This window comes from Stegostoma tigrinum, chromosome 35, assembly GCF_030684315.1.
Source record: "Stegostoma tigrinum isolate sSteTig4 chromosome 35, sSteTig4.hap1, whole genome shotgun sequence".
NCBI classification, from domain to species: Eukaryota; Metazoa; Chordata; class Chondrichthyes; order Orectolobiformes; family Stegostomatidae; genus Stegostoma; species Stegostoma tigrinum.
The window spans coordinates 22,358,280-22,381,562 of record NC_081388.1 but is presented as its reverse complement, the minus strand read 5'-3'; the positions used below and the strand labels follow the sequence as shown (position 1 = coordinate 22,381,562).

At 55.2% G+C, this 23,283-nt stretch overlaps 1 protein-coding gene across 1 annotated transcript; it reads left to right on the top strand.

Annotated features, from left to right (window-relative positions):
* The first annotated feature begins 3,362 nt into the window (after window positions 1–3,362).
* On the top strand, window positions 3,363–22,864 carry eif3g (eukaryotic translation initiation factor 3, subunit G). Its single transcript, XM_059639959.1, has 10 exons — window positions 3,363–3,464; window positions 3,577–3,623; window positions 15,559–15,647; window positions 16,853–16,912; window positions 18,419–18,523; window positions 20,078–20,264; window positions 21,042–21,149; window positions 21,386–21,522; window positions 21,634–21,740; window positions 22,764–22,864. The coding sequence occupies exons 1-10, from the start codon at window positions 3,376–3,378 to the stop codon at window positions 22,777–22,779; spliced, it is 945 nt and encodes a 314-aa protein (XP_059495942.1). The 5' UTR covers window positions 3,363–3,375; the 3' UTR covers window positions 22,780–22,864.
* The last annotated feature ends 419 nt before the right edge of the window (window positions 22,865–23,283 follow it).

The following is a 23,283-nucleotide window of genomic DNA, read 5'->3' as shown; positions in this document are numbered from 1 at the left end:
CAACACAATGAGCAGAAATAAAATGTCCTCAAGGTAACGCCAGGTCAGGCCACTGTGCAGCATGAACAAGTTGAACATAAAGACGTTTTTGCTGCACTAACGTGGTTTTCTTTGAGATTTTCTTTTCCACCCACACGTCTCCAGGAAAAGCTGGGTACGGGGGAGAGAGCCAACTATCTCATCGTGTGCGTACATGGAACAAGCTGCAACAGGATGTGACAGAGGTGGATACAAATAGTACATTTAAAAGGCATTTGGACAGGTACATGGAAAGGGAGCCAAATGCATGCAAACAGGACTAGGACAGTTTTGGAAACCAAGTCGGCATGGACAGGTTGGGATGAAGGGCCTGTTTCTGTGCTGCTATGACTCCCCTAAACATGATTCTGTGGGCAAATGCCTTACGATTGGCCTTGCTGTTTTACTGTCAAAGAAAAATACTTTAGACGCTGCAAACTTGAAATAAAAACAGAACGTTTAAATCTGGTGGTCTCTCTGGTAAGGGAAATGCAGTAAATACGTTGATTCGAGTATAATCATTTTTGAGGAAGGATTCCGAACCGTGGTCAAAACACACTTTCCAGTTTGCATCACTGCCGAAGATATAATCTGTGATTTAAGGAATGCATAGTTTCTAATCGTTACTCAACATCAATAATAAAAGCTGTTTTCAGTTTGAAATATCCGATCAATGCAGCAGATAGCGTGACCATTACATGCTCCACTGAGAAAGGCTGCAGGAACTTGCCATGTTTACTGTCATACTGATAACAACAAGACATTTCTGTTTCTTTTTAATTCTCTCTGCTCTTTGCAAGGATGCTTGCAAACCCTTATCCTTCTTGAATGCCCCAGGATCATTTAAACATGTTAAAAGATCCACAATAAATGCAACATGTTGGAAATTTTAAGAGTTTTCTTAAACAGTTCTGTGATCGGGCTTCACTTTTTGGCCTTGCAGCATCGGGAACAGAAACAGGAACAGGCCACTCATCCCGCAAGTCTGTTCTGCCATTCAGTCAGATGGTACCTGCTCTTTACCGATCATTGGTCCAGATTTACAATTACACAATATTCTATCAATCCCAGACTGAAATCTCCAACTGAAACCAGATCTCCATCTGAGTTCCAGATGTTCCCTATTCTTTGTGTGAACAGGGATGTGTTTCCTGGTTTCACTCCTAATCAAGCATATCTTCCTCAATCCAGGATCTCACAGAAATTCTCAAAATACAAGCAAAAGAACGTGGCTGCTGGAAATCTGCTTAGAACCGTAAGAAACCACGGGAAGTTGTGGGTACAGCTCACACCATCACACAAGCCAACCTCCCATTCATGAACTCCATTGACACTTCTTGTTGCCATGGAAAGGCTGTGAACGTTGTCAAAGACCCCTCCCGCCCCAGTGATAATCTCTTCTCAACCTCCTCTGTCAGGCAGAAGATAATAGCAGCTTAAACATATGTACCAACAGGTTCAAGAACTGCTTCTTCCCTGCGGTTATCAGACTGCTGAATGAACCTCTCCCATTTCAAATAATGTTAGTCTTGCTTTGCGCACCTTCTGAGCAGTATACGCTGTATGTCTCACTCTGTCTGAGCACCCTGCCATCTGTATGCATCAAAGGAGCAGCAAGGTTGACTTTTTAGGTGTGGGGCCTTCTTCAGAAGAAAGTTTTCTGAAGAAGGGTCCCGACCGGAAATGTCTTCTTTCCTGCTCCTCTGATGCTGCCTGGCTCGCAGTGTTCATCCATTTCTATACCTTGTTATCTCAGGCTCCAACATCAGCAGTTCTCACTATCTCTGTGATCTATATGTCCTTGTTTGCTATGACCTACCTGTACTGCTCGCAAAACAAAGCTTTTCACTGTACTCAGGCACATGTGACAATAAACCAAATCAAATGAAAAAGATTCTGGGTAATTCAACATGGAGGATGGGGAAAATTTGTGGCTGTAGGAGCTGCTCCTTTTGAGGTATTTTCAGTGGTGAAGATGGTTTCCTTGATTTTTTGGAGAAGTAATTACTGTCTTTTGAGCAGTCACGTTGTTTTGAAACTTTGGAAGAAAAAGTCAAAACAACAGCACTTTAAAAAGGAGGAAGGCAGACAAAGTAGAGACCACATGGGGAAGTGAAAAGAAATCAGCAGTGAACCTGCACAGCTGACTGTGTCTTTTGTTTAGTAACAAGTGTGTCTGGATAACTGAGTTCCTGAGAATAATGAAGGAACAGTGAAAGTGATGGAGACTGGTACAATTACAACATTTAAAAGGCATCTGGCTCATTATATGAATAGGAAGGGTTTGAAAGGTTGTAGGCCAAATGCTGGCAAATGGGACTAGATTAATTTAGGATATCTTGTCAGTATGGTTGAGTTGGACAAAATTAATGAGGCAGCACGTCGCTCAGTGGTCAGCACCGCAGCTTCACAGCACCAGGGACCCGGGTTCAATTCCAGCCTCGGGTGACTGTGTGGAGTTTGCACGTTCTCCCCATGTCTGCATAGGTTTCCTCCGGGTGCTCCGGTTTCCTCCCACAGTCCAAAGATGTGCAGTTTAGGTCGATTGGCTGTGCTAAATTGCCCGTAGTGTTCAGGGATGGGTCCGGGGGCGTGGGTGGATAATATTCTGAGGGTTGGTGTGGACGTGAGGGAGGCAGAGAAGGCTGGGCTGGTTTTGGGAGCCCAGCTCTTCCCCTCCACCCACTGCATCCCAAAACCAGCCCAGCCTGTCTCTGCCTCCCTAACCTCTTCTTCCTCTCACCTATCCCTTCCTCCCACCCCAAGCCACACCTCCATTTCCTACCTCCTTGACCTGTCCGTCTTCCCTGGACTGATCTATCCCCTCCCTCCCTCCCCACCTATACTCTCCTCTCCACCTATCTTCTCCTCTATCCATCTTCGGTCCGCCTCCCCCCTCTCTCCCTATTTATTCCAGTTCCCTCACCCCATCCCCCTCTCTGATGAAGGGTCTAGGCCCGAAACGTCAGCTTTTGTGCTCCTGAGATGCTGCTTGGCCTGCTGTGTTCATCCAGCCTCACATTTTATTATCTTGGATTCTCCAGCGTCTGCAGTTCCCATTATCCCTGCATCTTGTTATCTCTCATATGCCGACGGGCGCTGTTTTGTATGGTTATTCAGTCCGTCCAGCCTGCAGGTGGCGCTGTATTGGGAGGTCACTGTGTCCGCCCAGCCTGAGGGTGGCACTGTGCAGGGAGGTGTCAGTGTCTGCTCAGCCTCCGGGTGGCGCTGGTTTGGGAGGTCGCAGCCTCTGCCCAGCCTTTTGATGGCGCAGTTTTGGGAGGTCACTGCACCTGCCCAGCCTCCGGGTGGCGCTGTGTTGGGCGGTTACTGTAGCTGCCCAGCCGCCGGGTGGCGATGTTTTGGGAGGCCACCGTATCCGCCCAGCCTGCGGCCTATCTCCGGCTCTCTGGATGCGCCCGGTTCCGGTTCACTATGGATTTCGAGTGAGTGCGGGGCTTGGGCTCGGAAACCCTAGGAGAGGGTGTGAGTTACTCGCGGAGCCGCCAGTCTCTCCGTCGCTAACCGGAACGTGTTTTGTTTCTCTCTGCCCCGCAGCTCGAAGCCCAGCTGGGCCGACCAGGTGGAGGAGGAGGGAGACGAGGGTAAGGAACAGGCCTCAGGCCGGGCCCCACACGTGGGCCGGGTCCCAGCTACCGCCGCCGGGGCAGCTCCCGCTGAAAATAATCGGGATCCTGGGTCACGAGCATTACCGCCCGTCCCTTCCGGAGATTGGGGGGGGGGCGGTAGTGTGCAGCGGGAACGGGGCGTGTGTGGGGAGAGTTGGGGGTTGGGGGCGTGGGGGGGAGAGTGGGGGCGGAGGGGGAGTATGTTGGGGGGGAGAGTCGGGGGGGAGGGGGAGTATGTGGGGGGGGAGAGTCGGGGGTGGAACGGAGTATGTGGGGGGGGAGTCGGGGGGAGGGGGAGTATGTTGGGGGGGAGAGTCGGGGGGGAGGGGGAGTATGTGGGGGGGGAGAGTCGGGGGTGGAACGGAGTATGTGGGGGGGGAGAGTGGGGGCGGAGGGGGAGTATGTTGGGGGGGAGAGTCGGGGGGGAGGGGGAGTATGTGGGGGGGGAGAGTCGGGGGTGGAACGGAGTATGTGGGGGGGGAGTCGGGGGGAGGGGGAGTATGTTGGGGGGGAGAGTCGGGGGGGAGGGGGAGTATGTTGGGGGGGAGAGTCGGGGGGGAGGGGGAGTATGTTGGGGGGGAGAGTCGGGGGGGAGGGGGAGTATGTTGGGGGGGAGAGTCGGGGGGGAGGGGGAGTATGTTGGGGGGGAGAGTCGGGGGGGAGGGGGAGTATGTTGGGGGGGAGAGTCGGGGGGGAGGGGGAGTATGTGGGGGGGGGAGGGGGAGTATGTGGGGGGGAGAGTCGGGGAGGAGGGGGAGTATGTGGGGGGGAGAGTCGGGGAGGAGGGGGAGTATGTGGGGGGGAGAGTCGGGGAGGAGGGGGAGTATGTGGGGGGGAGAGTCGGGGAGGAGGGGGAGTATGTGGGGGGAGAGTCGGGGAGGAGGGGGAGTATGTGGGGGGAGAGTCGGGGAGGAGGGGGAGTATGTGGGGGGGGAGTCGGGGGGGAGGGGGAGTATGTGGGGGGGAGACGGAGTATGTGGGGGGGGAGTCGGGGGGAGGGGGAGTATGTGGGGGGGAGACGGAGTATGTGGGGGGGAGTCGGGGGGGAGGGGGAGTATGTGGGGGGGGAGAGTAGGGGGGAGGGGGAGTATGTGGGGGGGGACGGAGTATGTGGGGGGGAGTCGGGGGGGAGGGGGAGTATGTGGGGGGGAGAGTCGGGGGGGAGGGGGAGAGTCGGGGGGGGGAGAGTCGGGGGGAGGGGGAGTATGTGGGGGGGGGAGTATGTGGGGGGGGGAGTCGGGGGGGAGGGGGAGTATGTGGGGGGGGAGAGTCGGGGGGAGGGGGAGAGTCGGGGGGGAGGGGGAGTATGTGGGGGGGGAGAGTCGGGGGGGAGGGGGAGTATGTGGGGGGGGAGAGTCGGGGGGAGGGGGAGTATGTGGGGGGGGAGAGTCGGGGGGGAGGGGGAGTATGTGGGGGGGAGAGTCGGGGGGAGGGGGAGTATGTGGGGGGGGAGAGTCGGGGGGGAGTATGTGGGGGGGGAGAGTCGGGGGGGAGGGGGAGTATGTGGGGGGGGAGAGTCGGGCGGGAGGGGGAGTATGTGGGGGGGGGGAGTCGGGGGGGGAGGGGGAGTATGTGGGGGGGGAGTCGGGGGGGAGGGGGAGTATGTGGGGGGGGGAGTCGGGGGGAGGGGGAGTATGTGGGGGGGGAGTCGGGGGGGAGGGGGAGTATGTGGGGGGGGGGAGTCGGGGTGAGGGGGAGTATGTGGGGGGGGGGAGTCGGGGTGAGGGGGAGTATGTGGGGGGGGGAGTCGGGGTGAGGGGGAGTATGTGGGGGGGGGAGTCGGGGTGAGGGGGAGTATGTGGGGGGGGGAGTCGGGGTGAGGGGGAGTATGTGGGGGGGGAGTCGGGGTGAGGGGGAGTATGTGGGGGGGGGAGTCGGGGGGGAGGGGGAGTATGTGGGGGGGGAGAGTCGGGGGGGAGGGAGAGTCGGGGGGAGGGGGAGTATGTGGGGGGGGGAGGGGGAGTATGTGGGGGGGGAGAGTCGGGGGGGAGGGAGAGTCGGGGGGAGGGGGAGTATGTGGGGGGGGGAGGGGGAGTATGTGGGGGGGGGAGAGTCGGGGGGGGAGGGGGAGTATGTGGGGGGGGGAGAGTCGGGGGGGAGGGGGAGTATGTGGGGGGGGAGAGTCGGGGGGAGGGGGAGTATGTGGGGGGGGGAGGGGGAGTATGTGGGGGGGGGGAGAGTCGGGGGGGAGGGGGAGTATGTGGGGGGGGGGAGAGTCGGGGGGGAGGGGGAGTATGTGGGGGGGGGAGAGTCGGGGGGAGGGGGAGTATGTGGGGGGGGAGAGTCGGGGACGGAACGGAGAATGTGAGGGGGGGACGGAGTATGTGGGGGGGGAGTCGGGGGGAGAGATGTGGGGGAGGGGGGAGTATGTTGGGGGGAGGGGGAGTATGTTGGGGGGGAGAGTGGGGGGAGAGGAGTAGTATGTTGGGGTGGAGAGTGGGGGGAGAGGAGTAGTATGTTGGGGGGGAGAGTCGGGGCAGGAGGGTGAGTATGTGGGGGGGAGAGTCGGGGGGGAGGGGGAGTATGTGGGGGGGGAGAGTCGGGGGGGAGGGGGAGTATGTGGGAGGGGAGAGTCGGGGGCGGAACGGAGAATGTGGGGGGGAGTCGGGGGGAGGGGGAGTATGTGGGGGGAGGACGGAGTATGTGGGGGGGAGTATGTGAGGGGGGACGGAGTATGTCGGGGGGAGAGATGTGGGGGAGGGGGAGTATGTTGGGGGGAGGGGGAGTATGTTGGGGGGGTGAGTGGGTGGGGAGGAGGAGTATGTTGGGGGGGAGAGTTGGTGGGGAGAGTCGGGGGAGGAGGGTGAGTATGTGGGGGGGGGAGAGTCGGGGGGGAGGGGGAGTATGTGGGGGGGGAGAGTCGGGGGGGAGGGGGAGTATGTGGGGGGGAGAGTCGGGGGGGAGGGGGAGTATGTGGGGGGGGGAGAGTCGGGGGGGAGGGGCAGTATGTGGGGGGGAGAGTTGGGGGGAGGGGGAGTATGTTGGGGGGGTGAGTGGTGGGGGGAGGAGGAGTATGTTGGGGGGGAGAGTTGGTGGGGAGAGTCGGGGGAGGAGGGTGAGTATGTGGGGGGGAGAGTCGGGGGAGGAGGGTGAGTATGTGGGGGGGAGAGTCGGGGGGAGGGGGAGTATGTGGGGGGGGAGAGTCGGGGGGGAGGGGGAGTATGTGGGGGGGTAGAGTTGGGGGGGAGAGTCGGGGGGAGGGGGAGTATGTGGGGGGGGAGAGTCGGGGGCGGAACGGAGAATGTGGGGGGGAGTCGGGGGGAGGGGGAGTATGTGGGGGGAGGACGGAGTATGTGGGGGGGAGTATGTGAGGGGGGACGGAGTATGTCGGGGGGAGAGATGTGGGGGAGGGGGAGTATGTTGGGGGGAGGGGGAGTATGTTGGGGGGGTGAGTGGGTGGGGAGGAGGAGTATGTTGGGGGGGAGAGTTGGTGGGGAGAGTCGGGGGAGGAGGGTGAGTATGTGGGGGGGGGAGAGTCGGGGGGGAGGGGGAGTATGTGGGGGGGGAGAGTCGGGGGGGAGGGGGAGTATGTGGGGGGGAGGGGGAGTATGTGGGGGGGGGAGAGTCGGGGGGGAGGGGCAGTATGTGGGGGGAGAGTTGGGGGGAGGGGGAGTATGTTGGGGGGGTGAGTGGTGGGGGGAGGAGGAGTATGTTGGGGGGGAGAGTTGGTGGGGAGAGTCGGGGGAGGAGGGTGAGTATGTGGGGGGGAGAGTCGGGGGAGGAGGGTGAGTATGTGGGGGGGAGAGTCGGGGGGAGGGGGAGTATGTGGGGGGGGAGAGTCGGGGGGGAGGGGGAGTATGTGGGGGGGTAGAGTTGGGGGGGGGAGTCGGGGGGAGGGGGAGTATGTGGGGGGGGAGTCGGGGGGGGAGGGGGAGTATGTGGGGGGGGGGGGAGTATGTGGGGGGGGGAGTATGTCGGGGGGGAGAGTCGGGGGGAGAGTCGGGGGTGAGGGGGAGTATGTCGGGGGGAGAGTCGGGGGGGAGGGGGAGTATGTCGGGGGGAGAGTCGGGGGGGAGGGGGAGTATGTGGGGGGGGAGAGTCGGGGGGAGGGGGAGTATGTCGGGGGGGAGAGTCGGGGGGGAGGGGGAGTATGTGGGGGGGGAGAGTCGGGGGGGAGGGGGAGTATGTGGGGGGGGAGAGTCGGGGGGGAGGGGGAGTATGTCGGGGGGGAGAGTCGGGGGGAGGGGGAGTATGTGGTGCGGGAGAGTCGGGGGCGGAACAGAGTATGTGGGGGGGGGAGTCGGGGGGAGGGGGAGTATGTGGGGGGGGACGGAGTATGTGGGGGGGACACGGAGTATGTGGGGGGGGTGTGGGGGGGACACGGAGTATGTGGGGGGGGAGTCGGGGGGAGAGATGTGGGGGGGGGGGAGTATGTTGGGGGGAGGGGGAGAGTGGGGGGGAGGGGGAGTATGTTGGGGGGGGGAGGGGGAGTATGTTGGGGGGAGAGTGGAGGGGAGGGGGAGTATGTTGGGGGGGAGAGTGGGGGGGAGGGGGAGTATGTTGGGGGGGAGAGTCGGGGGAGGAGGGTGAGTATGTGGGGGGGGGAGAGTCGGGTGGGAGGGGGTGTATGTTGGGGGGGGAGAGTCGGGGAGGAGTGGGAGTATGTGGGGGGGAGAGTCAGGGGGGAGGGGGAGTATGTGGGGGGGAGAGTCGGGGGGGAGGGGGAGTATGTGGTGGGGGAGAGTCGGGGGCGGAACGGAGTATGGTCGGGGGGAGGGGGAGTATGTGGTGGGGGGACGGAGTATGTGGGGGGGAGTCGAGGGGAGGTGGAGTATGTTGGGGGGGAGTCGGGGGGGGAGGGGGAGTCGGGGGGAGGGTGAGTATGTGGGGGGGGAGTCGGGGAGGGGGGGGAGTATGTGGGGGGGAGAGTCGGGGGGGAGGGCGAGTATGTGGGGGGGAGAGTCGGGGGGGAGGGGGAGTATGTGGGGGGGAGAGTCGGGGGGGAGGGGGAGTATGTGGGGGGGGAGAATCGGGGGGAGGGGGAGTATGTGGGGGGGGAGAGTCGGGGGGAGGGGGGAGTATGTTGGGGGGAGAGGGAGTATGTTGGGGGGGAGAGTCGGGGGGAGGCGGAGTAGGTTGGGGGGGAGAGTCGGGGGGGGAGGGGTGAGTAGTTTGGGGGGGGGGAGGGGGAGTAGGTTGGGGGGATGAGTCGGGGGGGAGGGGGAGTAGGTTGGGGGGGAGAGTCGGCGGTGAGAGTTGGGGGGGAGAGGGAGTATCTCGGGGGGAGAGTGGGGGGGGAGGGGAAGTATGTTGGGGGGAGAGTCGGGGGGAGGGGGAGTATGTGGGGGTGGAGAGTCGGGGGTGAGGGGGAGTATGTGGGGGGGGAGAGTCGGGGGAGTATGTGGGGGGGGGGGAGGGGGAGTATGTTGGGGTGAGTATGTTGGGGGGAGAGGGTGTATGTGGGGGGGAGGGGGAGTATGTTTGGGGAGAGGGTGTATGTGGGGGGCAGAGTCGGGGGGAGAGGGAGTATGTGGGGGGAGAGTCGGGGGGGAGGGGGAGTATGTGGGTGGGAGAGTCGGGCGGGGAGGGGGAGTATGTGGGTGGGAGAGTCGGGGGAAGGGGGAGTATGTTGGGGGACAGTCGGGGGGGAGGGGGAGTAAGTGGCGGGAGAGTCGGGGGGGAGGGGAGTAAGTGGGGGGGGAGGGGGAGTATGTGGGTGGGGGGGAGGGGGAGTATGTGGGGGGGGAGGGGAGTATGTTGGGGGAGAGTGGGGGGGAGGGGGAGTATGTGGGGGGGGAGGGGAGTGTGTGGGTGGGGGGAGTGTCGGGAGGGAGGGGGAGAATGGTGGGGGAGTGTGGGGGGGGAGGGGGAGTATGTGGGGTGGGAGGGGGAGTATGTGGGGGGGTGTGTGGGGGCGGAGGGGGAGTGTCGGGGGGAGGGGGAGAATGGGGGGGGGGAGGGGGAGTATGTGGGGGGGAGTGTGGGGGGGGAGGGGGAGTATGTGGGGGGGGAGTGTGGGGGGGCAGGGGGAGTATGTGGGGGGGGGAGTGTGGGGGCGAGGGGGAGTATGTGGGGGGGGAGTGTGGGGGGGGAGGGGGAGTATGTGGAGGGGGAGTGTGGGGGGGGAGGGGGAGTATGTGGGGGGGAGTGTGGGGGGGGAGGGGGAGTATGTGGGGTGGGAGAGTGGGGGGGAGGGGGAGTATGTGGGGGGGGGAGAGTCGGGGGGAGGGGGAGTATGTTGGGGTGGAGGGGGAGTGTGTGGGGGAGGGGGAGTGTGGGGGTCGAGAGTGGGGGGGGAGGGGGAGTGTGGGGGGGGCGAGAGTGGAGGGAGGGTGAGTGTGTGGGGGTAGAGTGGGGGGGAATGTGAGGGGGGAGGGGGGAATGTGAGGGGGGAGGGGGGAATGTGAGGGGGAGATTGGGGGGAGTGGTGAATGTGGGGGGGGAGTGGTGAATGTGGGGGGGGGAGTGGTGAATGTTGGGGGGGAGGGGGGAATGTGGGGGTGGGGAGGGGGGAATGTGGGGGTGGGGAGGGGTGAATGTGGGGGGGGGGAGGAGTGAATGTGGGGGGGGAGGGGGGAATGTCGGGGGGGGAATGGGGGGAGGGGGGAATGTGGGGGCAGAGTGGGGGGGAGGGGGGAATGTGGGGGCAGAGTGGGGGGGGAGGGGGGAATGTGGGGGCAGAGTGGGGGGCGGGAGGGGGGAATGTTGGGGGAGAGTGGGGGGGGAGGGGGGAATGTGGGAGGGAGAGTGGGGTGGAAGGGGGAGTATGTGGGGAGGGGATGGGGGGAATGTGGGGAGCGGGAGGGGGTGTTGTGGGGGGGAAGGGGGAGTATGTTGGGGGGAGAGTGGGGGGGAAGGGGGAGTATGTTGGGGGGAGAGTGGGGGGTGGTGGGGGAGTATGTGGGGGGGGAGAGTGGGTGGGTGGGGGGTTATGTGGGGGGGGGTGGGTGAGGGGTTATGTGGGGGGGGAGAGTGGGTGGGTGGGGGGTTATGTGGGGGGGGAGAGTGGGTGGGTGGGGGGTTATGTGGGGGGGAGAGTGGGTGGGTGGGGGGTTATGTGGGGGGGGGGAGTGGGTGGGTGGGGGGTTATGTGGGGGGGGGGAGTGGGTGGGTGGGGGGTTATGTGGGGGGGGGGAGAGTGGGTGGGTGGGGGTTTATGTGGGGGGGGAGAGTGGGTGGGTGGGTGGTTATGTGGGGGGGGAGAGTGGGTGGGTGGGTGGTTATGTGGGGGGGGAGAGTGGGTGGGTGGGTGGTTATGTGGAGGGGGAGAGTGGGTGGGTGGCGGGTTATGTGGGGGGGGGAGAGTGGGGGGGGGGAGAGTGGGTGGGTGGGGGGTTATGTGGGGGGGGAGAGTGGGTGGGTGGGGGGGAGAGTGGGGGTGTCGGGGGAGAGTGGGTGGGTGGGGGGGAGAGTGGGGGTGTCGGGGGAGAGTGTGGGGGTGTCGGGGGAGAGTGGGTGGGTGGGGGGGAGAGTGGGGGTGTCGGGGGAGAGTGGGTGGGTGGGGGGGAGAGTGGGGGTGTCGGGGGAGAGTGGGTGGGTGGGGGGGAGAGTGGGGGTGTCGGGGGAGAGTGGGTGGGTGGGGGGGAGAGTGGGGGTGTCGGGGGAGAGTGGGTGGGTGGGGGGGAGAGTGGGGGTGTCGGGGGAGAGTGGGTGGGTGGGGGGGAGAGTGGGGGTGTCGGGGGAGAGTGGGTGGGTGGGGGGGAGAGTGGGGGTGTCGGGGGAGAGTGGGTGGGTGGGGGGGAGAGTGGGGGTGTCGGGGGGAGAGTGGGGGTGTCGGGGGGAGAGTGGGGGTGTGGGGGGGAGAGTGGGGGTGTGGGGGGGAGAGTGGGGGTGTGGGGGGGGGAGGGGGGGTGTGGGGGCGGGAGTGTTGGGGGGAGGGGGGGTGTGGGGGGGGTGTGGGGGTGGAAGGGGGGTGTAGGGGTGGAAGGGGGGTGTGGGGGGGGAGTGTTGGGGGGAGGGGAAGTGTGTGGGGGGGGGAGAGTGGGGGAGAGGGGGAGTGTGTGGGGGGGGAGAGTGGGGGGGAGGGGGAGTGTGTGGGGGGGCGAGAGTGGGGGGGAGGGGGAGTGTGTGGGGGGGCGAGAGTGGGGGGGAGGGGGAGTGTGTGGGGGGGCGAGAGTGGGGGGGAGGGGGAGTGTGTTGGGGGGCGAGAGTGGGTGGGAGGGGGAGTGTGTTGGGGGGCGAGAGTGGGGGGGAGGGGTAGTGTGTGGGGGGGCGAGAGTGGGGGGGAGGGGTAGTGTGTGGGGGGGCGAGAGTGGGGGGGAGGGGTAGTGTGTGGGGGGGGCGAGAGTGGGGGGGAGGGGGAGTGTGTGTGGGGGCGAGAGTGGGGGGGAGGGGGAGTGTGGGGGGGCGAGAGTGGGGGGGAGGTGGAGTGTGGGGGGGGCGAGAGTGGGGGGGAGGGGGAGTGCGTGGGGAGGCGAGAGTGGGGGGGAGGGGGAGTGCGTGGGGGGGGCGATAGTGGGGGGGAGGGGGAGTGCGTGGGGGGGTGAGAGTGGGGGGGCGAGAGTGGGGGGGAGGGGGAGTGCGTGGGGGGGCGAGAGTGGGGGGGAGGGGGAGTGTGTGGGGGGGCGAGAGTGGGGGGGAGGGGGAGTGTGTGGGGGGCGACAGTGGGGGGCGGGGGAGTGTGGGGGGGCGACAGTGGGGGGAGAGGGGGGAATGTGAGGGGGAATGTGGGGGGGAGGGGGGAATGTGGGTGGGGAGGTGGGATTGTGGGGGGGAGGGGGGAATGTTGGGGGGGAGGGGGGAATGTGGGTGGGAGAGTGGGGGGGAGGGGGGAATGTGGGGGAGAGTGGGGGGGAAGGGGGAATGTGGGGGGGGAGAGTGGGGGGGTAGGGGGAGTATGTGGGGAGGGGAAGGGGGGAATGTGGGGAGCGGGAAGGGGTGTTGTGGGGGGGAAGGGGGAGTATGTTGGGGGGTATGGGGGGAGAGTGGGGGGAAGGGGGAGTATGTGGGGGGGGAAGGGGGGGTATGGGGGGAGAGTGGGGGGAAGGGGGAGTATGTGGGGGGTATGGGGGGAGAGTGGGGGGAGGGGGGATGTGGGAGGGAAGGGGGGAGTGTGGGGGGAAGGGGGGATGTGGGGGGCAAGGGGGAGTGTGGGGGGAAGGGGGGAGTGTTGGGGAGGAGGGGGCATGTGGGGTGGAAGGGGGAGTATGTGGGCGGGAGGGGGAAGGGGTAGTATGTCGGGGGTCGGGGGGGAATGTGGCGGGGGGGGAAGGGGGAGTATGTGGGGAGAGTCGGGGGAGGGGGGAATGGGGAGGGGGGAGTATGTGGGGGGGATGGGGGAGTATGTGGGGAGAGTAGCGGGGAGGGGGGATTGTGGGCAGGGGTGGAGTTTGGGGTAAGGGGGAGTGTGCGGGGAGAGTGATGGGGTAGGGGGAAGGTGGGAGTGTGTGGGGAGAGTGGAAGGGGATGTGAGGAGAGTCGGGGAAGGGGTGTGTGTAGGGATGTGGGTAGGGGGTGTGTGGGGGTGAGAAGAGAGTGGCGGGAGGGAAAGAGGTGTTGGAGAGAGAGAATGGGTTTGGGCAGAGTATTGGAGACAGGGAGAGGGAAGGGCCTAGAAAGAGTGTGAGTGGCTTATAGGAAGAGGGAGGAGTACAAAGAATGGAGGGGCACAGGGGCAGTGAGAGATCGTGGGGAGTTGGTGGGGTGGTGAGAAGTACAGGTTAGAAGGTGAGGGCTGCAGGGGAAGAGGGGCCCAGGGGTACAGAAGTAGGGGTTAGGGTGGAGTGAGAGGGGTTTAGGAGTATGGGGGAAGGAAAGGGGAAGTACAGATTAGAAAGCGAGGAGGAGAGGGATATAGGCAAAGGGGAATAGAGGGTACAGCGGAGGGAGAGAGAGATGAGCATAGTGGGAGAAAGAGGGGGAGTGAACGGGAATAGATGTGGGGAGGTCAAGATACTCGGAGATTAAGGAATGGGGTGGGTGAACAAGGCAGGGGTTGGGGTTCATGGTATTTTTTCCTTCCAACCTACTTTTCTCCCTAGTCCAGCCCATTCGTTTCTCAGGACCGAGCACTGACATCGCGGAGCAGTCTAAAGTATTTACACTCGCCAGACCAATCATCCTGGAGTTCGCTTCATTAACTGAAAGTGTGCATCTATTTTCACACCACATTGACAACCTACATTTATATGGTCCCTTTAATTAAGTAAAGCTCAGGGTGCATTGTAAGGTAATCAAACTAAATTTGAACTAAAGGAGATTGTGATAAGATGATAACCAAATCTTGGTGAAGTGACATGGCTGCCGGTGGTAGTGTAATTAAAAAATGAGGACCCCTCTGAGGAAGGGTCACTGGACTGGAAACGCTAACTCTGTTTTCTCCTTCTCAGATGCTGCCAGACCTGCTGAGCTTTTCCAAAAACTTTGTTTTTGTTCCTGATTTACAACATCCGCAGTTCTTTTGGTTTTAATTAAGATCAGCCTGTTCAAGGGCCCAGAATTATCACTGCCCAGAGATGGGGAAATGTTGTGGGGCGAGAGGAGCTAGTGGAGTTTGCAAGGTTGTGCAGGAATCTGAAAAACCAGGATGAGACTTGGCTAGGAGTGAATGCAGGCTATGAGCACAGGCGTTGATGGGTCTCATTTCCTTTAAAACCATTTTCAAACTGTTTACCGAAGGTGGTAATCTTTGACTTGGTGTCTCTTTTCAGAAGTTTGACTTTTGGGTGAGCTTAATGCTGTGTAGTCTGGAAAGTAGGAGAGAGATGACTGGTGGGGGTTTAACCTGAGGGTCACCACACCCCAGGTGAGGGGAGATGTTGAGAAGGAGAGTCCCTCATGGTAACTGCGCCTGTTCTGTTGATGTCAGTTTGCATCACAAACCTGCCATTCAGCTAACAGAGCTAACGGAGTACAAATTATTATTGCCTCTGGTGGTGAAGTTGTTTTTACTATGGAACAGTCAGTTTGGGGCACATTCCTGCGGGGACAGCTACATGTCAAGCCGATCAGTGGGTGCAGATTCTCAGAACTCTTATCTTACAATAAGAAACAGAAGCTGGACTGGCTCATTCAGTCCCTCATAACCTGCTCTGGCATCATTTAGTTCATGCTAGAATTTCTGCCTCAATTCCACTTCCTTTTGCTATTCCCACATTTCTTGACTCCTTGCGGCCAGAAATCTGTTGATCTCTACATTTACGCAACAACTGAGCTTTTGTAACTGGCTGGGGAGTGAATCCAGAAGATTCACCAGCTTCTGCGTAAAGAAATTCCTCCTCTCAATTCTCAATGGCCTATCCCTTGCCCTGAAATTCTGATCCCTTGTTTTAGAAATCCCCTGCTTTAGAAGCATCCTCTTAGTATTTACCCCATCGTTTCTTTGAAATCACCTTTTACTCTGTGGAAAGAAGAGAAGATGGTCTGTTTGACCTCTCCTAGGATAATCTCTTCATCCTAACATTATTTTAGTGAACATGTACAGCCTTGTCTGTAAGGCATGGCTAGCCTTCCTTGGGTATGGAGACCAGAATTGTACACAACACTCAAAATTTCTCTCATCAAGACCCTTCTGTGGGAGACAGTTCAAGAATTTTACTGTGGTCTTTCAATGCTGTTGGTGAACTGTGCTACTTGCTAAATGCTGTTTTATTTGACTCCTTTTCCGTTTATTGCACGATTTGCAATACCAGTCACAGCTTCCAGATAGTGAAGCATTGTGTCCATGTGCAGAAAGACATCAAAACATCTGGTTTTCAGCTGATAGATGTTTTTCAAACTTCATGCCACCTAAAGTGGGAACGCCAACCTGTGGAAAATCTAACCATCTTGAATCGATATTCAATGGCAATAGCATAGTTGCAGCGATCTTATCAACATCCTAGAGACTTGAGTTGGTCGGAAACTGAATTTGACTGACCATCTAAATATTGAGTGAGCTGGCAAATGTGGAGTTGGAGACTTGTTACAGGGATGCTCAGCTTTGCACTGATTACAACAATGCTCGTTAACTTGAGTTTTTGACTATCTTTAGGTCCCCTGCCTTCACCTAAGGAACTGATCAAAGGGAATATCAAAACTATCATTGAGTACAAAATTGACGAAGATGGGAAGAAAGTGAAGGTGAGGGTTTTACAGTGCTCGTAAAGCCATAACTGACAGGAATTAAATCAAAATCCACATTTAAAATCCCCAAGCTGAAAGACCTGTTGTTAACATAAGGCTCTGTGTAGGTTCACAGAAAACCCTCGCTGTCAACCTGACTACTTGTTGCGCTGAGATTCTGCCCACCGAAGCTCTCCGTTTGTTCCTGGAGTGTTAACATTCAGAATGTCCTGTGACTCTGGAAAATTCGACATACTGTAAACTGGGAGCGTTTTACTGTTCTGTGGCTTTGACCCTTAAACAAATCTTTCATTTTGTCAGGGGTTTTGGCTCTGGGCTAATCCAGAAAATCTGGTATCAAGTTCCACCATGACAGTCTGAGAATTTTGATTTAAACAATCTGGGAATTAAAAAGTTGGCATCAGTAAAAGTGTGCATGATTTTGTCCTAATGTTTGTAAAAGTATAGTACGTTTACTAATGTCTGTTAAGCAAGGAACCTGATGGTGCTGCCCTGGGCTGGACCTTGAGTGATTCATGGAATCGTATTAACACTAAAGGACACCAGTCAGTCTTTGCCTCCATGCTGCCTGTCTGGAGCAATCCAGGCAATCGCTGCTCTGTCCTCATACCCTTGCAAGTTTATTGCTGTTTTGAAATCATATATCAAGGTGGCTCAGTGGTTAGCGCTACTGCCTCACAGTGCCAAGACACCAAGTTTGATTCCATCCTCAGACTATCTCTGTGGAGTTTGCACTTTCTCCCTGTGTATGTGTGGGTTTCCTCCCACAGTCCACAGGTGTGCAGGTTCGACGGATTTGTCGTGGGAACTGCAGGGTTACAGGGTTAGGGTAGGAGGGTGGGTCTGAAACCGGATGGGATGTTCCTTGGAGGGTTGGTGTGGACTCAATGAGCCAAATGGCCACCTTCCACAATCAGAGATAGATTCACATATTTCCCAATCTTCCACTGTAGTATGCAGCAAGCTCTGTTTCACTGGACAAACGGTTTCCCTTTATTTCCTGTATGTATCAGTGTGTCTGGACCCCGGGCTGATGTTAACTGCCCTCTGAAGTACTTCAAGCTGAAGGCTCACCACCATCTCGAGCCACCTCAGCAACGGGTGATAAATACTGGCCTTACCAGTGTGTGACTTTAAGCAGTGGGTTCATGTTTGAACTTGTATCTGTAACTTGCTGAAAAGCATCGAACCTTTATTTTCAGATTATCCGCACCTTCAGAATTGAAACAAGGAAAGCTTCAAAAGCAGTGGCCAGGCGAAAAGTGAGTTTCTGTATGAGCACATCCTGATCAAACAATGACTTTTTAAAGCTTATGTTCTTGGACATTGTTGCCATAAGGATTTACTGTTTACTTGGTAAGATATGAAACTGTTAATTCCACGCATGTGTGTGTGCACATTGTGTTTACACTTGGTTTTGAATGAATCACTAGGTATCACTTACCAGAGAAAACTGGTTCTCAAATTAAGATCATACACTTGCTATTAATGCAGCTATTGAGTTCAGTTTTCTGTGTTTTTTAAATTTTGGATCATCAGTCTGTTGATTTCTTGCTGATGACAGCCCATTGGGAACAATACAATGATGTATTGCAGTACAGTACAGCACAGGAACAGGCCAAAGGGCCCAACAAGCCTGCACCAATAATGATCCTTATTTAGACACACTACTTATCGCCCACACGTGGTTTCTATCCCTCTGTTCACCTCCTGTACGTGTGTCTGTCAGGATACACCTTAAACATTGCTGACATGCCTGCTTCCACCACCCCCACTGGCAGTGTGTTCCAGGCACCCACCACCTTTTATGTGATTATGCATTTCTCCCTCTTACCTTGAACCTGTGCTGCCTTGTAGTTGACATTTCCCCCCCATCTGTGCCTTGCATAATTTTCTAGACCGCTATCAGGTCCCTCTCAGCCTCTGTCTTTTCAGTGAAAACCATCTGAGTTTATCCAACCTCTCCTCCAAGATCCTGGTAAAACTCCTCTGCACTCCCTCCAAAGCATACACATCCTCTGCTAGTCTGGTGACCAGAACTGTATGCAGTAATCTCAAATGTGGCCTAACTAAAGTTTTGTACAGCTGTAATATGACTTGCCAACTTTTATACTTGATGTCCTGGCCAATGGGGTTTCACATGATGGCGAACAAATAAATCCATGAAATAAGGTTCTTGATCAGTTGGGAAATCTGAATTGGTTACAGGTGGATAGGGAGAGACCTGATGTTATGGTTGGAAGTAAGGGGTGTCTGAATCGGTATGCTCAATAGAAGAAACCAACAGGATTCTGCTGTCTTTTGGAAGGAAGAGGATACATTCAGCGAACAGCCTACAATTTAAGTTGTTATAGTCACTGAAACAAAATCAAAATAGTGTGATGTTGGATATCTTAAAACAAACCTGGAGAATGCTGGAGGAACTCAGCAGGTCTATGGAGAGGGAAGCAGTTAACATTTCGAGTTTGATGTGACTCTTCAGATGAGTTTCTGCAGCATTTTCTCTGTTCTAGTCGCTGTGCATGCACTGTTGAAAAGGTGCAGCCAACTGGATGTACTGACTGAACCACATGTCAGGAAAAGCCTGGCCTGAGACCTGGTAGAAAAGTGAAGGCTCAAAGAGATGTGACAGGAAGGGATAAGGGAACCCAGTCGTATATTTGTCACTGCCATCTGAAAGAAAGACTAGCGTTTATATGGAACCTGTCATCACCTCGGGATGCCTCAATGTCTCATTGATTGTTTTACTAACTTACCTCCACTTGTAGAACTGGAAAAAATTTGGCACCTCAGAATATGACCCCCCAGGTCCGAACGTCGCCACAACAACGGTCAGTGATGATGTGTACATGACCTTCATCACCAGCAAAGAGGTATGCACAAAAACCAGAATTTAGAGAAGGAATCGGTCAGCCCCTTGAGCCTGATTGCCATTTCATAAGATCATGGCTGATGGGGCTTCCAGCTTACTCCTGATAACCTTTCAACCCTAACAAGAAGCTACCCGGTCTGCTTAAAAATACTCGGACTCTGTTTCCACTAATGTCTGAAGCAGAGAGTTCCAGACACTCGGCATGTCTGAGAAAATATTTTGCTTCATTTCTCTTTTAAATTGGGGACCCTTTGTTCTAGATTCTCCCACAAGAGGAAATGTGGGTGAGGCACACAACACGGTGTGACCCATAGGGCCTCTCAAGTAGCTGGACAAACCATGTCACTGCTTATCAGAGTATCAGGCTATTTGGCTGCTTATTTCCATAATATCGAATCATACAACGTTATTATTCAGCTTATTATATAGCACCATTATTCAGCCTATTATTAAATACTAGCTTTTTAAAAGAACTGCCTGATTATTCCCACTGGCCTGCTGTTGCCCCATAGCCATGCAATTGTTCTGCTTTCCAAGTCCAAAGATGTGCAGCTTAGGTGGATTGTCCATGTTAAATTGCCCATGGTGTCCAAGGATGTGTAGGTTAGGTGGATTGGCCATGGGAAATGCAGAGTTACAGGGTTAGGGAGGTGGGGTTGAGGGGTGATGAGTGGGTGGGATGTTGTTTGTAGAGTTGGTGTGGATTTGTTGGACCAAATGGCCCGTTTCCACACTGTAGTGAACCTACGGAATTATACTCCAGTTCCCCTTTGAAAGTAATGATAAAATCTGTTTTTGCCACTCTCAAAGGCAGCACTGTTCAGATCATCATAATTTATTGTATAAACAAACACAAACTCTCCCACCTGGTTCTTCCACCAATTAGCTTAAATCCCTGTTCTCTGGTTTATGATCCTTCTGTCAATGGAAAACTGACAGTGTTTCTCTTCATTTACAATGCTGATTAGAACATTGCAGTTAAATCTCATTTTCAGTCTTCTGTTCTAAGGAAAACAATCTCATCTTCTCCAATTTCTGCACAATTCTGAACTCCCTCATTGTTCTACCCTCACCAAGACTTTGATGCGCGTTCTAAAATGCGATACCCAGAATTAGACATGATTCTCAGCTACGACTAACTTGGAATTAATAACGATTTAGCTCTTGTACTCTATGCCTTGATTAATAAGGGTCTGTGCAAATGCTTTTGTAAATTATGTACAAATAGATTTTAGAGTGACTGAAACCTGTGACAAACTGTGTGGTAAATAGAGGTAGAAATTGACCAGTGTGAAAACAAGGGTGGGCAAGCATGCAAGTGGAGTTGAGAGTCAATTTGCCCAATGTCTGATTGAATGACCAGGCTTAAGGGGTTACTCCTGCTAATTTGAAAGCCTGTTAGATTACCTGCACAAGTTTTAGAAGTAATTCCTGCACATGGAATAGTGCAAGTGTATTTACTCCACCTTTCTTCTAGGGTGTATGTGACTTTTCACTTGGGTATAATTCACTCGCTGCTAGCTGTGGTTTTGTGCACCTTTAAACCCCTTTATAGGATTTGAATAATACAGAGGAGGATGACCCCATGACCAAACTGAAAGGCCAGAAGATTGTGTCGTGTCGAATCTGTAAAGGGGACCACTGGACAACTCGCTGTCCATACAAAGACACCCTGGGACCAATGCAGAAGGAATTAGCTGAGCAGCTCGGACTCACCACGTCAGAGAAGGAAAAGGGTTCAGGTACAGGCAGGCTTCAAGCATGTTCACTTGTGTATCTGCAGTGTAGCACCATTTCATGTTTTATGTGTTATTCTTCCCCTGTTGTCCTGAAGGATCTGATTCCTACTAGATCAGTTTCAGCGTTGTTGGCACTCTGATTTTCCTCGTTCTTCCTTTGTGAGCCGGGACTGTGCTGAGGGTTATGATCAGGGGAAAATATACTTGTAAACCTGATCTGTCAGTGAATCAGCTGTAAACCCTGGCCCATTAGTTTGTTTTCTACATCCAAAAGAGCTAGGGACATTTAACATTTAAATCAGGCTAGGTAACGGAGTCCTGGAATCATACGTGATTAGCCTTGCTGGAGGGAGGGGTGAACTTATCCATATTAAAGCTCCTCCAGCTAATAGTTGATAACCAGGTAAACGCACAGATTTTACCATTTTCTCATTGTGACTGGTGATGATCGGAGAGACTTTTCCAGCAGCATTAGATGGACTACCACTAACAACTAGGCACTGTCACTAGTGAGAGATAGTAAGAACTGCTGTTGCTGGAGTCAGTGGAGCTGGATGAACACAGCAGACCAGGCAGCATCAGAGGAGCAGAAAAGCTGATGTTTTGGGTCAGAAGCCTTCTTCAGTGGAGTTCTTGTGTTTGTATTTTTATTCACGGGGTCAGCAGAAGGACTGTGTATGTTAAGGAGAGAAAGCAAAGTGTGCAGGAGCATGAAGTGGTGTTGGCTCCTGCATTACTGAACATAACTGTTAAACAGTCTGTTTCGTTATTTGCTCCCAGAATCTGAACCAGTCCAACCAGCTCAGAGCAAGACCGGGAAGTATGTTCCCCCCAGTTTACGAGATGGAGCCAATCGGCGTGGAGAGTCAATGCAGACAAATCGCAGAGGTGAGGATATTCTGGTATTCAACAGTATTGAAAACATAAGTTTTGCTTCAAACATTAAACACCTTTCAGATGTCACATCAGCTTTTGATCTGACAGGATTAAATTAAAATACCTTGCTGAGGATATTGACCGTCATCCCCTACCCCCTGTTGTGTAATTCATGGGAGGGGAGCCCTTTATTTTTCGGCTCTAACCGTCAAGGTGGTGTTGCTAACCCTGTGTTTTGTGCTCCACAGCGGATGATAATGCCACAATCCGTGTCACTAACCTTTCAGAAGACACTCGAGAGACTGACCTGCAGGAACTGTTTAGGCCTTTTGGTTCCATTTCTAGGATCTACCTGGCCAAGGACAAGAATACTGGCCAATCCAAGGTATGACTATTAGTACTGATGCCTGTATTTAAATTCATCATCACCTTGCTGTCTATTTGGGGTTGGGGCTATTATTTCTGATGTTTGGTTTACTTTATACTTTGTTTTCAGGGATTTGCCTTTATTAGTTTCCATCGTCGTGAGGATGCTGCCCGAGCCATTGCTGGGGTTTCAGGCTTTGGTTACGATCACTTAATCCTGAATGTGGAATGGGCTAAGTAAGTGGTGCATATGTTTAGTCTGAAATGTATTGTCCATGACCCACTTAGGAAAAGGTGCTGCTTGTTTGAGCTCCACTAGTCCCAAGTTGTTGCAGAAGTTAATGATTTAATCAAATTACTCAGATGTTCCCCAGTCTGACGCACTCAAGTTGATTGAAAACACAGATGAGATTTCTGTACTTCAGAAATTAATATTTATCGCGAAACAAACCCACAGAAAAATATTAATATAACTCTGCCAGCTTAAGCTCCGCCCCCTTCCTCAACCAGTACCCCCTCACACAGACATATACAAACAGAGGTGTAGTAGATGGAGGAAAAATACTGAGGCATCACTGGGTCCAGTCCCCAACAGGATCTGACCAGGTCCATTTTGTTTCGAGGTCCTTCATATTTCGATTCTTTTGTGTTCTGCTGATATAGGAGGGAGTTAGGACACATTAATTGTTAATTGCTCAGTCCCAGGTTAGAGACAACAGTTTCTAGCAAATGGTGGGAGAGAATATCTTTGATGTTGTTACTTCAGTGCAGAGAGAGAGAGGAGATTTCTGCCTCTTGCATGCAAGCTATTCAGGAACCAGAGAGATGTTGTCCATACAGATGACTCCAGGCCTCTACATTTGGTCCTAACTGAAAAACCAATCAGCAGTGTCTGTCTGGGCAAAGCTTGCTCTGAACATACCCATGGTACATTTGGGTCTCAAACATCTCCTGCCACTGCTTGAAAAAACAAGTATAAATACACCTCATGATGAGGTCCAGGAATTTGTTCTTAAAAGATGCTGTAACTCCTTCCTTGATCCACAATCCCAAATAAACAGAAATAAAAAGGTCTGTCCTTTACAGCATTCCTCTGCAATTCTCCAGTATCAGTTTGTATTCGTGCCTTTTCATTCTCTTTATATCTTATTCAGTTTAGTAGATTGGCAATTCCAGCTGTACCATTGGAAGAGTTAGTAACACTTGTAGTCATGTATTATCTAATGATATAAGTTTTATTTATATATTTTTCTTTTACAGGCCATCAAACAGTTGAGAAGTACCTGATGAGGTGAATTAGACTTTAACCAGAGGTTGCTCTGTTAATTGTTAACAGCACTGAATAAAATTTCTGTACCAGCCATTTGTGTCAGATTTATTGAAGGTGAACCTTAGAATGGTGGTCTCTTTCCTGTTCAGTTCTGCATATAAAAATAAGCAGCTTGCTATAGTAAAGCCATTAAACCTTTCTCTCAGTCGGGTTGCTCGTGGCAAGCTAGAAAACAGTGCTCAGGCTTTGCAAAGGACAGAACAGTGTACGTGATCTTTGTATAGACTTCAGTAACGTATTTGCCAAGGTACCTCATTTTAGACTGTTTAGCAAGGTTAGAGCTCATGAATACAGGGAGAATTGGCCATTTGGATACAGAACTGGCTTGGTGATGGAGGAGTAGCTTTTCAGGCTATAAGCTTGTGACCAGTGCTGTATTACATGGATTGATGCTGGGCCCACTGCTTTTCCTCATTTAAATAAACAAATTAGACATGAACGTATGATTAG

What these genes read in the sequence shown, in the direction of transcription:
- eif3g (XM_059639959.1), top strand. Translation starts at nt 3,376, where the DNA reads ATGTTTTGGGAGGCCACCGTATCCGCCCAGCCTGCGGCCTATCTCCGG. An exon ending in CGGTTCACTATGGATTTCGA is followed by an intron (nt 3,465 to 3,576) that starts GTGAGTGCGGGG and finishes TCTGCCCCGCAG; the next exon opens with CTCGAAGCCCAGCTGGGCCG. An exon ending in CCTTCATCACCAGCAAAGAG is followed by an intron (nt 18,524 to 20,077) that starts GTATGCACAAAA and finishes ACCCCTTTATAG; the next exon opens with GATTTGAATAATACAGAGGA.